The 17,425-nt window shown below is 51.5% G+C and overlaps 1 protein-coding gene across 1 annotated transcript in view; it reads right to left on the bottom strand.

Annotated features, from left to right (window-relative positions):
- The window catches only part of CLPB (ClpB family mitochondrial disaggregase), an 84,499-nt gene that overhangs the window by 5,154 nt on the left and 61,920 nt on the right, over positions 1 to 17,425 (bottom strand). The window contains exons 8-12 of the mRNA XM_082043595.1: positions 12,638 to 12,715; positions 10,214 to 10,269; positions 7,424 to 7,468; positions 3,965 to 4,126; positions 1,086 to 1,242 (exon numbers count right to left, since the gene is read on the bottom strand). Coding sequence (XP_081899721.1) covers positions 1,086 to 1,242; positions 3,965 to 4,126; positions 7,424 to 7,468; positions 10,214 to 10,269; positions 12,638 to 12,715 — 498 coding nt within the window. The remainder of the gene's footprint in view (positions 1 to 1,085; positions 1,243 to 3,964; positions 4,127 to 7,423; positions 7,469 to 10,213; positions 10,270 to 12,637; positions 12,716 to 17,425) is intronic.

Here is a 17,425-nt window from a genome sequence, read left to right as displayed (position 1 = left end):
CCAGCACTTCCATAAGGAGGATTTCAGAACAGGGGAAGCCCAAAGCAGAGGGAGACGGGTGGAGATTGGGGGTGTGGGACTTCTCAGCAACAGATCGTCCTGGGAGGCAACAGCTCAGCTTCCCGAGACAGGCGGAGAAGATCACAGAATCACAGCATCACAGTGTGGTTGGGGTTGAAGGGACCCCTGGAGATCCCCCAGTTCAACCCACCTGCTAACGCAGGGTCACAGAGCAGATCACACAGGATCCCAGGGGGTTTGAATGTCTCAGAGAAGGAGACTCCACACCCGCTCTGGGCAGCCTGGGCCAGGCTCCAGCACCTCCCAGCAAATAAGTTGCTGCTCATGTTCAGATGGAGCCTCCTGTGTTTCAGTCTGTGCCCGTTGCCCCTCACCCTGGCGTTGGGCACCACTGAACAGAGTCTGGTCCATCCTCTGACACCCACCCTGAGATATTGATCCATTGATAGATCCCTCTCAGCTTCTCTTCTCCAGCTCAACAGCCCCAGCTCTCTCAGTCTCCTCATCACAAAGATGCTCCAGACCCCTCAGCATCTTCGTGTCCCTCCCTGGACTCTCTCCAGTGATTCCTTGTCCTTCTTGAACTGGGGAGCCCAGAACTGGACCCAGTTCTGCAGATGTGGCCTCACCAGGACAGAGCAGAGCGGGAGGATAAAAGATCAGGCAGGTGCTTGCACTTCTGGCACAGGAGCATCTCTCAAGCTTGTCCCAGGGCTGCGGGGCCTGCAGGACATGTTGGTGGAGACTGGCTGCAGGGACGAGGAGCGGGGATACAGCCCAGGGGTCTGGGAGCTCCTCCTGGCAGAGGGATGGATGAGCTGGAGTGGTGAGAGCCTGGCCCAGGTTGGCCAGAGAGGTGGTGGATGAACCATCCCTGGAGACATCCCAGGGGCTCTGAGCAACCTGAGCTGGTGCAGATGTCCCTGCTCATGGCAGGGGTGGCACTGGATAAGCTTGGAAGGTCCCTTCAACTCAAACCATCCTGTGATTCTACAAGTCTAAAGAAAGTGAGGAAGGAGGCGGATTATTTGGGGATTTGGGGCAGCACGTGGAAAGACCGGTACCTAAGTTCTCTGCGATCCTTTTCTTGCTGATCTGCATGGCCTCCTGCCGCAGCTGCAGCGCGTGCTGGGCGATCTCATCGCTCGCCACGTTGGAGGTCATGATGAAGATGGCATCCTTGCAGTCGATGGTTTTCCCCTTGCCGTCGGTCAGTCTGCCCTGCAACAACACCCAGCGACACCAGAGGCGTGAGCGGGCGGCAGGGGACGTCGCCAAAACACGAGGCAAAAACGAGATGGGCCCCTGGGCAGCCTGTTCCAATGCTCCACAGCCCTTTGGGGAAGAAATTGTTCCCCACATCCAACCTCAACCTCCCCTGGCGCAACTTGAGGCCGTTTCCTCTGCTCCTGGCGCTTGTTCCTGGGGAGCAGAGCCCGACCCCCCTGGCTCCAAGCTCCTTTCAGGCAGTTCAGAGATCAGAAGGTCTCCCCTCAGCTCCTGTTCTCCAGCTGAACCCCCCAGGTCCCTCAGCCGCTCCCATCACACTTGTGCTCCAGCCCCTCACCAGCTCCGTTCCCTTCTCTCAACTCGCTCCAGCACCTCAAGGCCTTTCTTGGCGTGAGGGGCCCAAAACTGCCCCCAGGATTCGAGGATGCTCAAAGCCAGGCTCTAAGGGAGCGGGATCAAGCAGCAGAGCAGCAGTGACAGCAAAAGGCAACAGAGAACATCCCTCCTGTCCATAGGATGGCCTGATAAACCCGGGTGCTGCAGCTTCTGCAGCCCTCCTCCTGCCAAACCAGAGCAGGAACCCTGCAAAAGTACCCGTTCTCTTGATTAATAAAATAAAGAGAGAAAAATAAGGCAAAAAACAAGCAGCTCCCCAGGCCGTTTCTTTCCTCGATATGTCTCCAGCAGCAGATATCCAGCACAATGAGACAAATCCTTGTTGGGTGCTTGAGATTAACATTTGGGTTATTGCCCTGTCAAGTGCGTGGTACAGGAATTGATTTCACATTTAGCTGCTGCTGCCATGATCTATGCAAGAAAAAATGGTGTTATTAATCCTTAAAATAAAAAGCAAAGAAACAAAACCTCGCAGCATGTTGCTCTGGAGTTTGGTTGCCTCTGAGGCCAGAGCAGGACTGTAAAAATAAACCGAGGAGCTCACATGCGAGGGGGTGAGGAGATGCAGAGCCTGGAGACACAAGGTCATCCCTGGGTCCCACCAGATTGTGCAAGAGTGGCAGCTGCACAGGACAGGTCGTGTGCCCAGTGTCCCCAGAGACCATGGGAGAGCAAAGGGCTACAAAATCGAGAACTTTGTGCTGCCTCCCTCAGACAGTGAGTATAGAATCATAGAATCATAAAATCAAAGATGGTTTGGGTTGAAGGGACCTTCCCAGCTCCCCAGTTCCCCCCTGCCATGAGCAGGGACATCTGCACCAGCTCAGGTTGCTCAGAGCCCCGTCCAGCCTGGCCTGGGATGTCTCCAGGGATGGTTCAGCCACCACCTCTCTGGCCAACCTGGGCCAGGCTCTCACCACCCTCAGGGCCAACAATTCCTTATATCCAGCGTCAACCTCCTCTCCTTTAGTTTCAAACCATCACTCCTTGTGTTATCACAACAGGCCCTGCTCAAAAGTCTGTCCCCATCTTTCTCATGGGCCCCTTTTCAGTCCAAAAAGGCCGCACTAAGGTCTCCCTGGAGCTTCCGTTCTCCAGCTGAACACCCCAACTCTCTCAGCCTGTCCCCCAGCAGAGCTGTTCCAGCCTCGCATCATTCCTGTGGCTCCTCTGGCCCCTCTCCAGCAGGTCCATGTGTGTCCTGTGCTGAGGACCCAGAGCTGGACCAGCACTGCAGGGGGGTCTCACCAGAGCGGAGCAGAGGGGCAGAATCCCCTCCCTGCACCTGCTGCTCACGCTGCTGGGGATGCAGCCCAGGACACGGGTGGATTTCTGGGCTACAAGCGCACCTTGCCGGCTCATGGCCAATCTTTCATCCACCAGTACCAGATCTCCTTCCCACTGCCAGCAGGATCGGGTGGTGTCGGGTGTGGAGATGCCTGGGAGGAGTATCGGTCACGGACCTGCCTTCAGCATTGGCAAAACTCCTTGGGTAGGTATCTTGGAGGAGTCTGGAGCTGCTATTTGGGACTGCAGAGGAGGCCAACACACTCCTGGAGATGTCTGGGCGTTTTCCCAGAGACCTACAGGGCATGGAGAAGGGAACGGAGCTGGTGAGGGGCTGGAGCACAAGTGTGATGGAGCGGCTGAGGGACCTGGGGGGTTCAGCTGGAGAACAGGAGCTGAGGGGAGACCTTCTGATCTCTGAACTGCCTGAAAGGAGCTTGGAGCCAGGGGGGGTCGGGCTCTGCTCCCCAGGAACAAGCGCCAGGAGCAGAGGAAACGGCCTCAAGTTGCGCCAGGGGAGGTTGAGGTTGGATGTGGGGAACAATTTCTTCCTGGGAAGCAGCCCCAGACTCTTCTTAGGGAGTTACCTGAAGAGTTTTGTCCTCGGAGGGGACAAAAGGGATATTTAAGTTCCCTTCCAACCCAAACCATTCTATGATTCTGTGATTTCAAGATTGTATGATTCACGATTTTATGATTCCATAGTTCCACGATTCTATGATTCCACGATTCTGTGATCCCATGATTCCACAATTCCATGATTTTACAATTCCATGATTCTGTGATTCTACGATGTTATTTTCATGGGAGGAAAGGTGTGAGACAAATCACGCGACACCTGAAGAATGAAAAATTAACGAAGCTGAACTGAAAAACTAGTGATTAATGAGAAGATGTCCTTTGGTTGGAAAGGACTGTTGATCTGGAGCATTCCAGCTCCACTCCAGCACATCTCCCGCAGCCGTGGTTCCTGACTGTCGCCTCCCCAATGGCCCCTGTGCAAACCCTGCCCCCGAAAACACGGATTTACCTCATCGAAGAGCTGCAGCATGATGGTGAGGACGTCGGGGTGGGCTTTGTCAACCTCGTCGAAGAGCACCACGGCGTTGGGGCACTGCCGCAGCTTGGTGGTGAGCTGCCCGCCCTCCTCGTGGCCCACGTAGCCTGGCGGGGAGCCGATGAACTTGGCCACCTAGAAGGAAGCAACGAGACACACGAGAAGTTGATCTGGAGATGCCAGGAATGGGTCGCTCAACAGGCAGCCACCACTCTTTGCTCCATCAAGTTTGATGTTCTTCGTGATATCTGCTGCACTCCAGGTATCCCAAAATCAGCTCAATAGGCAACGATTGGGCAAAATGCAGATTGGTGGTTGCTGAGCAATTATCTCACCTGGAGGTTTAAGCAGCAGAATCTGCAGGAGCTGCCACGGGCAGGAGAACAGGCACCACCTCTGCTTGTCTAACTGGTGTCCCAGTGACCCATCAGGCACCACCTCTGCTTGTCTCACTGGTGTCCCAGTGACCCATCCCAGCTGCCCAAGACCCATTTTCATCTCCTTTAGCCTTTTTAAGAGCAAGAATTCGAGTTGCAGGTGGCTCTGGTGGCAAATCAGAGGCCACAAGGGAAATACTCTTCCTGTGTCAATCACCAGCTTCACTACTTGACATCAAGATTTTTTAAATGAGGTTTAAAAAATTTTAAGTTATTTAGAATAGTATTTTTGACAACAGAAATATTTTGGTAAAAACGACAAATAGTTTTTGACGTACAGCTCGGAGCATTTTCATAGAATCAGAGGATCAATTTGGTTGGAAAAGACCCTCAAGATCATCGAGTTCAACCTCTAACCCAACACTGTCACTGAACTACGTCCCTAAGAATTGAGATTCTCCACATCTCCTCAAGCAATTGGGGTCTGTGGGTGCGTCTTTAGGTGTGGAAAGTTGATAAAAGTTTGTTAATCCCGCGTGGTTCTCCAGGATGCTGGACATGCAGAGGTTGTATGGGAAGTTTGTTTGGGAGTTTGTGGAGCAAAATCCCAAATCCTCAGAAAACAAAGAGATTTCCTCTCCTAAATCCCAGAGGAGGAGGAGGCAGCACAGCTGAAGGGTGAGCCTGGGGAGACCTTAGTGCGGCCTTTCCGGACTGAAAAGGGACCAACAAGAACAATGGGGATGGACTTCTGAGCAGGGCCTGTTGTGACAGGACAAGGGGTGATGGTTTTAAACTAAAGGAGGGAGATTCAGGCTGGAAATGAGGAAGAAATTGTTGCCCTGAGGGTGGTGAGAGCCTGGCCCAGGTTGGCCAGAGAGGTGGTGGCTGAACCATCCCTGGAGACATCCCAGGCCAGGCTGGACGGGGCTCTGAGCACCCTGAGCTGGTGAAGATGTCCCTGCTCATGGCAGGGGGGGTCCTGGGGGAGCTGGGAAGGTCCATTCAACACAAACCATCCTGTGATTCATACCAGGATCATATTCTATGATCCATTTGAGGAAAGGCTGAGAGAGCTGGGCTTCTTCAGCCTTAGTAGAGCTCATCACCATGATCAGTATTTCAAGGGTGGCTACAAAGGCGATGGACACTCCCTTTGTACAAGGAGTCCCATGGAAAAGACAACGGGCAATGGGTACAAGTTACTCCTGGGGAGATTCTGATTTGACACAAGAGGGAAACGTTTCCCAATGAGAACAATCAGCCATTGGAACCATCTCCCCAGGGAAGTGGTGGGTTTTCCAGCACTGGAGATGTTTAAGATTCAGTTGGACAAGGGGCTGGGCCAGCTCATCCAGACCGGGCTTGTGCCAAGAAACGTTGGACTAAGGATCCTTGTGGTCCATTCAACCTGGTGTTTGATGTTCTGTGATTGTCCCACTCATGTGGCTCCTTTTTGCTGAGCAATACGAGGCGTTTGCCCAGGTAGAGCTGCGATCCCCTCATCTCCAGCTCCCACGGCGAGGGGGGTCCCACTGCTTCAATTAGCCAACAGCAGCTAATTAGCTAATTCCTTACATTTGTTTCGCAGTGCCCAGGGCTACGTGAGGCTCCTTCCGAGGCCGCTGTCTCCTGGGCTGACCTGATCCTCGTTTGCTTGAAAAATTGATATCGCTCTGGCCGCAATTCTCTGCTTTATTCCTTCCCGTTGCTCTGCCTCTTGTCTTCGTCAGGGCGCAGTATTTTATATCTCAGCGCTACTGCTATTTTATATCTCACGCTGCTACTCCTGACTCCTCTTCCTTTGTACTGAATCATCAATACGGCTTTATTTTTGTCTGTTTTTCAGTTCTACAGTATAGGACCCCATTGTAACCCACTTATCAGGCCAGCTGTGAGCGCGCCTTTATTTTCTCTTCCCACATCCCTTTGCTGCTTTGGATAAAATAACATACTTTCTGGACCTTTTCTGGCCGTTTGAGGGTCCTGCGGTTCCTGAGGATGGTGCTGAGGGTCCCAGGTTGAAACTCAGATCAGCCCTTGTCACAGCCCAGCACATTGAGCACGACGGTCCCGGTCTCCTCCTGTCTCCATAACACAACGCAGCAGCTCTGATGTTTATGGGGATGATCCTCAGATTCCTCATGAGATGCTCCTCACCCCGTGTTTTCGGGACTTGGGTGCACCTCACCAACAGTATCGATAAAAAACACAAGGCCTCTACGCAGCCGTCAAAAGAAAAATGTTATGAACAGATTTCTCCTGTCTCAGCCAGGATCTTGTTGCTTTTGGGGGAGAAAAAGGATCTTCAAAGGGATTTAGGGCCCCCCCCAGCTCTGGGAGTGACGTGTCGCACCAGAATTAGGCAGGAGGTGTGATGGGAGGGGTGGACTCTGCACCACGGTCCCGTTTTCGGCTGGATTCTCCCCTTTTTTCCCCATGGGAGACATGCGGGGACGGTGGCCCACACTGGAGTCGGCAATGTGTAAGGGTAAGGAGGGGAATGGGGCTTTGGGCTGAGCTCAGCCTGCCTAGGCCTGGGTCTACAGACAACCCCAGCACCAGTGGGTGATCTACAGCATGTGGCTCTGCCCAGGCTGCAGATTTCATGGACAATATCATCTCTTCTCGGCTGCTCTTCCCCCAAGGGTCGACACCACGTGCAGAAGCTACAGCATGGGACACAAATCATTAAACATTTCCTTGCTCCTTGGTCTCTGCTCCTGATTTCCCTGAGTTAAAGTTGCTTTTTGGCTGGTATTTCCCACATTGCAATTCAATGTACAACCCACGGCAACTGCTGCTGCTCTGCCGTGCATCCCCTTCGACTTTCCAAACCGCTTCTGGAGGATGCGGAAGGAATTTGGGAAGGTCCTGGATGCTCCTGCCAGGGCGAGACTGAAGTTTGTCACATTTGGTGGCAGTGGGGAGATGCTCAGCACCACCAGGACAGGGACTGAACACAGGGGAACGAGGGCATTGACAGGATTTGTTAAAGTTAACAATTAAACTTGACTCTACACCCACTGGAAGCAGAGACGGCCCATTTACCAACCTCGTGCCTCTCCTGGAACTCCGACATGTCCAGTCTGATGAAGCCCTGCAAGAGAAACACAAAACATGGTATTTGATGAATGTGCTCTAAGATTCATCCCATTTAGAAGATCCAGCACAAAATGCCAAGGGTTATTCTGAGGAAGACGATGGTGGTTTCTCAAAGGGGGACAGGAGCATTTCCCGCTGCCGGCTCAGAGCCCACAGCTGAGATTTGCTCCAGATGTTCTGCTTGTCACTAGAGCCGGAGTGACACAGGTGGGACCGAAACAGCAGCTCGCCATTTGCTAAATAAAATGGATATTATTGTGGCTCAGCTTTTCAGAAATAAATCACAGGAAGAACACAATGCCTCTCTGTAAAACTAAAATCAAAATTATAAAGCTGAAGTAAACGGGTGAACGGGTGATCAACTTAAATAGATAATGTTGTCAGAGAATTTACAGTTACTGCCCGAGCTCCCTGATTTGAATTTGAAAAGCTGATGAATCACTGTAGACAATGAAATTCCTGGGCTTGCAGCTCTAGTTCAGTTCCTAGAGGTCTGAGGAGAGGAGAAAGAGAAGAGGAAGAGGAGAGGAGAAGGATCATTTTGGTTGGAAAAGCCCCTCAAGATCATCAAGTCCAACCATAACCCAGCCCTGGCACTGCCCCATGTCCTGAGAACCTCATGTCCGTCTGTCCAACCCTCCAGGGATGGTGACTCCAGCACTGCCCTGGGCAGCCTGTTCCAATGCCCCACAGCCCTTTGGGGAAGAAATTGTTCCCCAGATCCAACCTCAACCTCCCCTGGCGCAACTTGAGGCCGTTTCCTCTGCTCCTGGCGCTTGTTCCTGGGGAGCAGAGATCAGCACCCTCCATGCCACAATCTCCTTCACCCAGATCAGGTTGCTCAGAGCTCCGTCCAGCCTGACCTGTAATATTCAGCTTCAGAGCTAATGGATGGGACGTTGGGCAGCACACGTGGAGCTTGGAGCTGTCCAGGTCGCAGGTGATTCCTCGCGGCACCAAACCCAGATGGTGTTGCCATGAACACCCAAGGGACGGAGGAAAGGAGGAGGATCTGCTGGGTTTGCCGCTCTCCCCTGAAATGCTGGTATTTGAGGGTGGTGGTAAGAGCTCAGGCCAGATTTTGATTCAAAACAGATACGTTGAGGAAATATGAGGGACCTGGGGGGTTCAGCTGGAGAACAGGAGCTGAGGGGAGACCTTCTGATCTCTGAACTGCCTGAAAGGAGCTTGGAGCCAGGGGGGGTCGGGCTCTGCTCCCCAGGAACAAGCGCCAGGAGCAGAGGAAACGGCCTCAAGTTGCGCCAGGGGAGGTTGAGGTTGGATGTGGGGAACAATTTCTTCCCCAAAGGGCTGTGGAGCTTTGGAACAGGCTGCCCAGGGCAGTGCTGGAGTCACCATCCCTGGAGGGTTGGACAGACGGACATGAGGTTCTCAGGACATGGAGCAGAGACAGGACTGGGGAACGGTTGGACTCGATGATCTTGAGGGGCTTTTCCAACCGAAACGTTTCTATGATTTTGTGATATTATCTCGCAAAATATTAAAATACGAACAAACTGCCCAAAGCAGAGCAAGCTCTACAAAAGCGCGGCCCAATCCTGGCGAGGTGCACACCAAGGAACGTCGTCTGCAGGACCTGCTCAGCTTCGGTCCCATCCTGCTCCCAACCTCCCTGCTCTGTCCACACCACGGGCTGGGTAAGGACATCAGCACCTTCCAAAAATGAGAATATAGGGGGTTCTCCATTCTTAATGCATTAGTTCCTATGAACTTCTGCAGCCCCACAACCGCCAGCTGGTTGGTGACTCCGTCACGCTGCTCGTTACGGCACCGCCGGCTGAGCCGATTCATTACCAATCAAACTCCGATTTGTGCTCGCTACCGAATTAACGCAACATTCGGTGTTTAAGTGTTATTTCCGTTTGATGCTTGGCCGGCGTTGAGCAGTTCCAGCTGCGGGAGTCGGGGATGAAGGTGCTTGGATGGGGAGCTGAGATTTATTGCTTGGGGAAGGCAATTAGCGAAGGACGAGGAAAAGAAACCAGAAGAGCTGTTTTTATAGTGTCGTTCGCTTTTGATCTTCTTCCTAAATGTGTCATTTTACCTCATGGCCATTCTCTGCTGGAGGATGTTGGGGAGAGGAATTAATCTTGCCTTTCCTCCTATTCCCCAGCTCTAGCCTTGTGTGAATCGGTGAGCCCGGCTTTAAATAATCGCTGGTTTAAAACCTCAGACTGAACTATCTCTCTACTAAGCCACCAGGGCCTGGAAATAACTCCAACCCAGCACCACTACAAATTGTGAAGTCGAAAACAAAGTTCAACGGCACAAAAGGCTGCTGCTGTTTGGATGCCAAATATTTCAGCGCTAAGAGCTGGAGGACAAAATCAATGCTCCATCGTCTGCACCGGTACAACGCGACAAGTGGTGCAGCCAGGGACACCTAAAGGGGATTTGCAGTATTTGATCCTTCTAATAATTTATAGTGTTATTAGCAACAGAGGCAAAAAATATATGTTCACAACACAGGAGCAAACTCAAATGGGGGACATAGGAGATTGTCAAACACACTTAGATTTTTACAATTTAAATATAGGGGTAATGTATGGCTTCATTTTACCTCCTGTTTCTCTTCCCCGGCGCTGCTGAGTAGCTGGGCTGACCGCTAAGCTGGACTCCCAGCCTAGCAAAGCCAGACAACAAACCTCACCAAGCAACCAAAGCCACCCCCTTACCAAAACCCACCCGGACGGCGAGAAGCGAAGGGACGCAGCGTTACCTTCTTGACATCCTTATGGATGTACTTGGCTGTCTGCTTGGCCAGCTCCGTTTTACCTGCGCCAAATAAGAAGAGACATGTTAAACCCGGTTTATCCCCCGTCCGTCTGTCCATCAGCTATTTCATTTTTAACAGTCGATTCTTACACGATGGGCAGAGGCATCATCATCTTTTTTCCGCAATAAGGTGTGGTTAGGTCAGATTTTTGCCGCGTTTACCATCAATATTCTCAGCGTTGCGTGCAACGTCTTTTAGTCTCTCGATAAAGAACGTCACGGAAATTGGATAATCTTTCTTTCTTTGACTTATATAAGGTGATTGGCATAAAATTGTAGGGTTAGGAACAATAAGTAAAGGAGAAAATGCACATGGATAGGGACGAGCAGCCACAGCAGCTCACAGAAGGTCAGATCCTGTTCTCCAAACACACCCATTTAGGGAGAAATTCATTAAACAGGCAAGATCCACCCTGTGTTGGCAACATCCCCAGCAAACCCGTTTCCCTCTGCTACGTAGATATCCAAACAAATATTCAACATTTAAAAAATGTGCTTTAAAACCCAAACCAGCTAACACAAATACACATCTGGCGCAGCCCCCCCGCCACAGCTGTATTTTGCTGACGATAGATCGCTCGCATCCGCAGGATCGTTTAATTTGATCACAGAAAGGGCTGGAAAATGGGAATTCGCCTGCTCCGGCAGCTGAAATCTCGGCCAAAATGCAGCATTTCAGTGCAGCTCCAGCTTTGTCGGCTTTGGCCGTTGCTGTATTGTAGGTCCTATCGTGTAGGTGTATATTTATATATGTGTATTTACATATTGCGTGCATATATCTCTGCGAATGGATCTTTAATTGCTTCACTGCGGTGAGAAACCGCTAAAATGTGAAGGCACATCAGATACTTTATTTGCACATATTTGAGCTTTCGGATTGCCGTGATATCAAGACCTGTATAAAACATTCAGTTGATAATATAAAACTCTCTGATGCTTTGTTTTCTTCTTTTCTTTTTTTTCCAATATTCATTTTTACCGCTGAATAATAATAATAATAATAATAATAATAATAATAATAATAATAATAATAATATAAAAAATAACAACCCAGGGAAATAGATGGGAATTGGAGATGTGACGATTGGCATTCCTGAGCCTTCCAACCTGCTCTAAGCAGTGCGATGAGGTCTCAAAAACATTTCTGATTGGTTTTACACAGCTTTATAGCGACTCATTTTGAGTTAACACCTGGATCTGCTCAGGCAGAAATCACTGTGTGTCCCGTGGTGTTAACCCCTCCAGCCCCAGGAGGCAGTGGATGCAGGAGAATCCCAGAATGTCAGGGGTTGAAGGGCCCTGTAAAGCTCATCCAGTGCAATCCCCCCATGGAGCAGGAACACCCAGATGAGGTTACACAGGAAGGTGTCCAGGCGGGTTGGAATGTCTGCACAGAAGGAGACTCCACAACCTCCCTGGGCAGCCTGGGCCAGGCTCTGCCACCCTCACCGGGAACAAGTTTCTTCTCAAATTTAAGTGGAACCTTTTGTGTTCCAGTTTGCACCCATTACCCCTTGTCCTATCACTGGTTGTCACCCAGAACAGCCTGGCTCCATCCTCCTGACACTCCCCCTTTCCATATTGATCCCCATGAACGAGTCCCCCCTCAGTGTCCTCTTGTCCAGCTCCAGAGCCCCAGCTCCCTCAGCCTTTCCTCACACGGGAGATGCTCCACTCCCTTCAGCATCTTGGTGGCTGCGCTGGACTCTCTCCAGCAGTTCCCTGTCCTGCTGGAACTCAGGGGCCACAACTGGACACAATATTCCAGGTGTGGTCTCCCCAGGGCAGAGCAGAGGGGCAGGAGAACCTCTCTGACCTACTGACCACCCCCTTCTAACCCACCCCAGGTCCCATTGGCCTTCCTGGCCACAAGCACCCAGGTTGTTAAGATGTCACCATTTGGTTACTTTAAATATGGATTTTGTGTGTGTTTTGTTTTTAATTTCCCTGGGTAAAAGTCATTTGTCCATCCCACGAACCGATCAGCTGTCACGTTGCGTCTTATTGCGCTCGAGGCCAAATATCGCCATCAACAAAACCCCGTCGTTACAAAGCGAGACGAGCAGAAATTTGGTTTGCAAGCAGCAAATTTGAGTATTTCCCCACCCAAAGAAGAGGCATTCCCACTGGAAAGCTGTGAAAAATCACATTTTCCTCGTGAAAATTGCCCTTTCTTGAGCCTTAGAGGGTCCCCTGGGGTAATTGAGCGTTTGTGTGCGAATGGGGTCTGGTGGTGGTCGCCCCGCGGGATGATGAACTGGGTGACCAGTTGGAGGGATAACAGCGTTTTTAACTGGTATTTCTGTGGAAAAGCCACGTGGTGAAGCCGTCGCAGCCCCCTCGGGGCTCTCGGTCCCTCTCACGTTACCTATTCCGGATGATCCCAAGAAGAGAAAAACCAGCGGGTGCTCCTCGTCGTACCAGCCATTTTCCTTCCTCCGAATCGCTGCGTTTCCAGACGAGCAAAACAAAGCAGGGGGGGAAAGGAGAAGAAAAAAAGGCGTATAAATCAATGCCAGCAAAGCAAGTGTAATTATCACTAAGTACACACTCTGTTTTACTGCTCTCTGCCCACTCCAAGTCCTCGCTGCCATTAGTGCTCTCTAATTCGATTAGGCAGCCAAGGCCCCAGAGACACCTAATCAGGTTAGCATGGATTTGGAAAGCTGCCCAGAGCAGATTTCGGATAAAGTTTTTTTCCAGGATGTGCACTCGGCGTTGCCAGGGAGACGGTGGGGAGGGGGAGACGGACGGACGGACGGAAGGACGGACGGATGGAGCAAGGATGGGGCTGGCGAGGGGAGGATGAAGAGCATCATGTCGCCAGCTCGCAAATGCAACTTTTCTGCAAATAAAGAGCAGGTTTAAAGGGGTTTTTGCATTATTTCCCGGGGATGAGGGAGGTGGTTGAAGGGCTGAATTGGCACAAGGCAAGAAGGGCTGGGAAAGGAGAGCTGGTGTCTCCGCGCCTCTCTGGATCCAAGGGCATCCTGGTTAGATACCAATGGAAAATTCTGCGAAATATAAAGACGGTTTGGAAACAGAAATACCTGATTACCCCCTAAATTCCTAGTGGATCGGGGCTGTGGAGCACAAAAGTGGTGGCCATGGTTCAGCATGAGGGTTTGTAACTGCTCCTTTTGGTTAGAGAAATAATTCATAGAATCACAGAATCATTTTGGTTGGAAAAGCCCGTCAAGCTCATCAAGCTCATTCTTCCCAAATCTGCAGGGGCTTCAGATCTCACGCGGATCTTCTAAGGGAGGAACCAGCCTCTTATTTCAGGATGTTTAGAAGGATGTGTGTCAATGGGACATGGGGACATTCTTTGTTGAAGAACCTAATGAAATGGCCTCTGCTCCCCAGGAACAAGCGCCAGGAGCAGAGGAAATGGCCTCAAGTTGCGCCAGGGGAGGTTGAGGTTGGATCTGGGAACAATTTCTTCCCCAAAGGGCTGTGGGGCATTGAACAGGCTGCCCAGGGCAGTGCTGGAGTCACCATCCCTGGAGGGTTGGACAGACGGACATGAGGTTCTCAGGACATGGGGCAGGGACAGGGCTGGGTTATGGTTGGACTCGATGAGCTTGAGGGGCTTTTCCAACCCAAATGATTCTGTGATTCTATGAAATTCAACCGAGGCGAGTGCAGGGTCCTGTCCCTGGGGAGGAACGACCCCCAGCACCAGCACAGGTTGGGGTTGAGCTGCTGGGAAGCAGCTTTTGGAGAAGGACCTGGGAGTTGTGACAACAGGGTGACCATGAGCCACCAATGTGCCCTGTGGCCAATGGTACCTGGGGGGTGTGAGGAAGAGTGTGGGCAGCAGGTCAGGGAGGTTGTTCCTCCCCCTCTGCTGCCCTGGTGAGGCCACATCTGCAGAACTGGGTCCAGTTTAAGGACAAGGAATCACTGGAGAGAGTCCAGGGAGGGACACAAAGATGCTGAGGGGTCTGGAGCATCTTTGTGATGAGGAGACACTGAGAGAGCTGGGGCTGTTGAGCTGGAGAAGAGAAGCTGAGAGGGATGTGATCAATGGATCAATATCTCAGGGTGGGTGTCAAGAGGATCAGAGAATCAGAGGATGGTTTGGGTTGATGGACCTTCCCAGCTCCCCAGTGCCCCCCCTGCCATGAGCAGGGACATCTTCACCAGCTCAGGTTGCTCAGAGATCTGCAATACACTGAATTTCCAGCTCCTGCTTCACTGGGAGAGGGACAGACTCCCTGCTCCCTGATTTATCTGCATTATTTAACCACGGCCTCTATTACAGCTCTTAAAAAGAGTTATTCTCGCCGTACGGATCGGTGCACGTTGTAAAGCGGTTTTGTGATATTTTATAAGAAGCGACATACTGTGCGGCGTTATAAATGAGGGGGAGGCTCCGAGGAACAAGGAGCTTTTCCATCAGTGCATGGCAGCTGCCACATGTCAGCCAGGCCGAGGATGCGACACGTTCTGTTTGATAAAAGCAGGACATGAAAGGGGCAAGGCGCCCAAGAATGATAATCTGTGTTATTTTTCAGGTAGCAGAGGAAAAGGGCGGCGTTGGAGAGCTGAGCATCACTCAGATCTGCAGCTCTTTAAAATAAAGGTCTTGAAACGCTGCTGCACGGCAAAGCTCAGAGCAAAAACAGGAATAAACCCACACTTCTCTTTGTGATTGTCGTCCCCAAAATGCGGCTTGGGACCGAATCGCTGTCCTTGTCCCCAGCCCCGGGGTCACCACTGCCTGTGTGTCCCCAGAAGTGGCACAGGGGGAAGCGGCGGGTTTGGGTTTTCCTTGAAAATTGGGGGATTATGAAGTCGATCTCAAAAAGAAGGTCAGTCCTCAAAACCCTCTGCTTGATGGGGCATGGGACACTCAAAGACGCCTAAGAAAGGCATCCAGGACATGTGTGGCACATGGATGCTCTTCCTGCAGGAACACGGAGAGTAAAATATTCAGCAAATATTTGCATTTTGCGGGTAGGAAGAAGGTGAATGTTGTTGGCCATGGATAAATGGTGAAGACACGGTGGGAGGATGTCAAACAGCAGCAGCTCAAGCGCAATATTCCCGAGGAATCTCACGTGGATTTCTCATGATGCTTTTGGAGCTGCTGCTGTTGCCGGGCAGACCGGGACACGCTGAGCTCCTCCAAGTCCGCGTCTGGATTTGGGGTGAGGTGGAAGGCGAGAGATCTGCTCAGGATTAGGAAAAGGAGCGCAAAGCCTGGAGCGAGCCTGAAAACTGCATGGAAAAGAAATCAATGTGCTGAGGTTAACGCCGAGAGGTTTGAGGATCGACTTGGTTTCTAAATGCACGAGGCTTGCTTGTCTAGCAGAGAAAATGAACACGCTGCAGGGGCTGCGGGTGGATGAATCCAGACTGGAAATAAGGCAGAATGGTTTTTAATTGGGAGGGTGATTAACTATTGGAGTGAGTTGCAAAGAGGAGCGGGACTGAACCCTTAATTCCTGCAGAGTCCATGATATGGGGTTCCTCTGGGAAAGGGGTGGGAGCTCCGGCTGAGGGTACAATCATGGAATTGTTTTGGTTGGAAAAGAACCTCAAAGTCATTAAATTCAACCATTCCCCACCCCTGTCCCTGCCCCATGTCCTGAGAACCTCATGTCCGTCTGTCCAACCCTCCAGGGATGGTGACTCCAGCACTGCCCTGGCAGCCTGTTCCAATGCCCCACGGCCCTTTCTGGGAAGGTTTCATCACTGTGCTACACAGGGCTCAGCGCAAACAGCCAAAAGAGCCCAATTTAAACTTAATGTCCAGGGCGCATCTACCCAGTGGGGGACTGGGGAATGAACGGGAACTGCAGCCCCAGCACTGTGAGAGATGCTGGTTTGTGTCTGGACACAATTAAGATGCGTCAGCCAGTGCACTGGCCATGCTAGTAAGTCCTGACTCCTCTCAAGGCTTAATAAGCTCAGGCTTAGAGCCAGGCTGCAGGACTGGGTCCAGTTCTGGGCTCCCCAGTTTAGGAAGGACAAGGAATTGCTGGAGAGAGTCCAGGGAGGGACACAAAGATGCTGAGGGGTCTGGAGCATCTTTGTGATGAGGAGACACTGAGAGAGCTGGGGCTGTTGAGCTGGAGAAGAGAAGCTGAGGGGGATGTGATCAATGGATCAATATCTCAGGGTGGGTGTCAAGAGGACCATAGAATCACAGGGTTGAAGGACCTTCCCAGCTCCCCCAGTGCCCCCCCTGCCATGAGCAGGGACATCTGCACCAGCTCAGGTTGCTCAGAGCCCCGTCCAGCCTGGCCTGGGATGTCTCCGGGATGGTTCAGCCACCACCTCTCTGGCCAACCTGGGCCAGGCTCTCACCACCCTCAGGGACAATAATTCCTTATATCCAGCCTCAACCTCCTCTCCTTTAGTTTCAAACCATCACTCCTTGTGTTATCACAACAGGCCCTGCTCAAAAGTCTGTCCCCATCTTTCTTACAGGCCTCTTTTCAGTCTGTAAAGGCCTCTCTGAGGTCTCCCTGGAGCTTCTCTTCTCCAGCTGAACACCCCAACTCTCTCAGCCTGTCCCCCAGCAGATCCACATCCCACCGCGTGTCCTTCCCGGGGCTGCACGTGCTCCTTCCCTGCCCTTTATCACAGCAGATATGAGGTCAAATACCCAGGATGGATATATATTTAGATATATATATATATATATATATATTTAATTTATGGGGAATAACGTGACCGCTGACAATATCTGCAGCTCTCTCGGCTGAGATAATAAAGGTAATAAACTTCGGCTCCAGGGCATGGACTGACCACTGGCAGGAGTCAGCAGGTTCAGTGTCTGAAGGCTGTGAGGTCAAGCACGGTCTTTTTTCACTCTCCTCCACAGCAGGATACCAGATTTTATGGGGAAATGCTTGTCTCACCTATAGTAACCACTCCATAAAAAACCACCATGGAGTTAGTGCTTGTGATTCCGAGCGAGATCCCGGCTGGAAGGTGATGCCAGGGAGGGTCAGTGGGACATGAGGAGAAGGTTCTTCCCCCAGAGGTGCTGGACACTGAACAGGCTCCCCAGGTGTCACGGCCCCAACCTGACAGTGTTCAACAAGAGACTGGACACCGTCCTCAGACACACGGGGTGACCTGGGGGGTGTCCTGTGCAGGGACAGCAGTTGGACTCCATGATCTGTGGATTCTTCCAGCT

Source organism: Streptopelia decaocto (assembly GCF_964273445.1).
Source record: "Streptopelia decaocto genome assembly, chromosome: 1".
NCBI lineage: Eukaryota > Metazoa > Chordata > Aves > Columbiformes > Columbidae > Streptopelia > Streptopelia decaocto.
The sequence above is the reverse complement of the archived record's forward strand: the minus strand, read 5'-3'. Positions and strand labels throughout refer to the sequence as shown.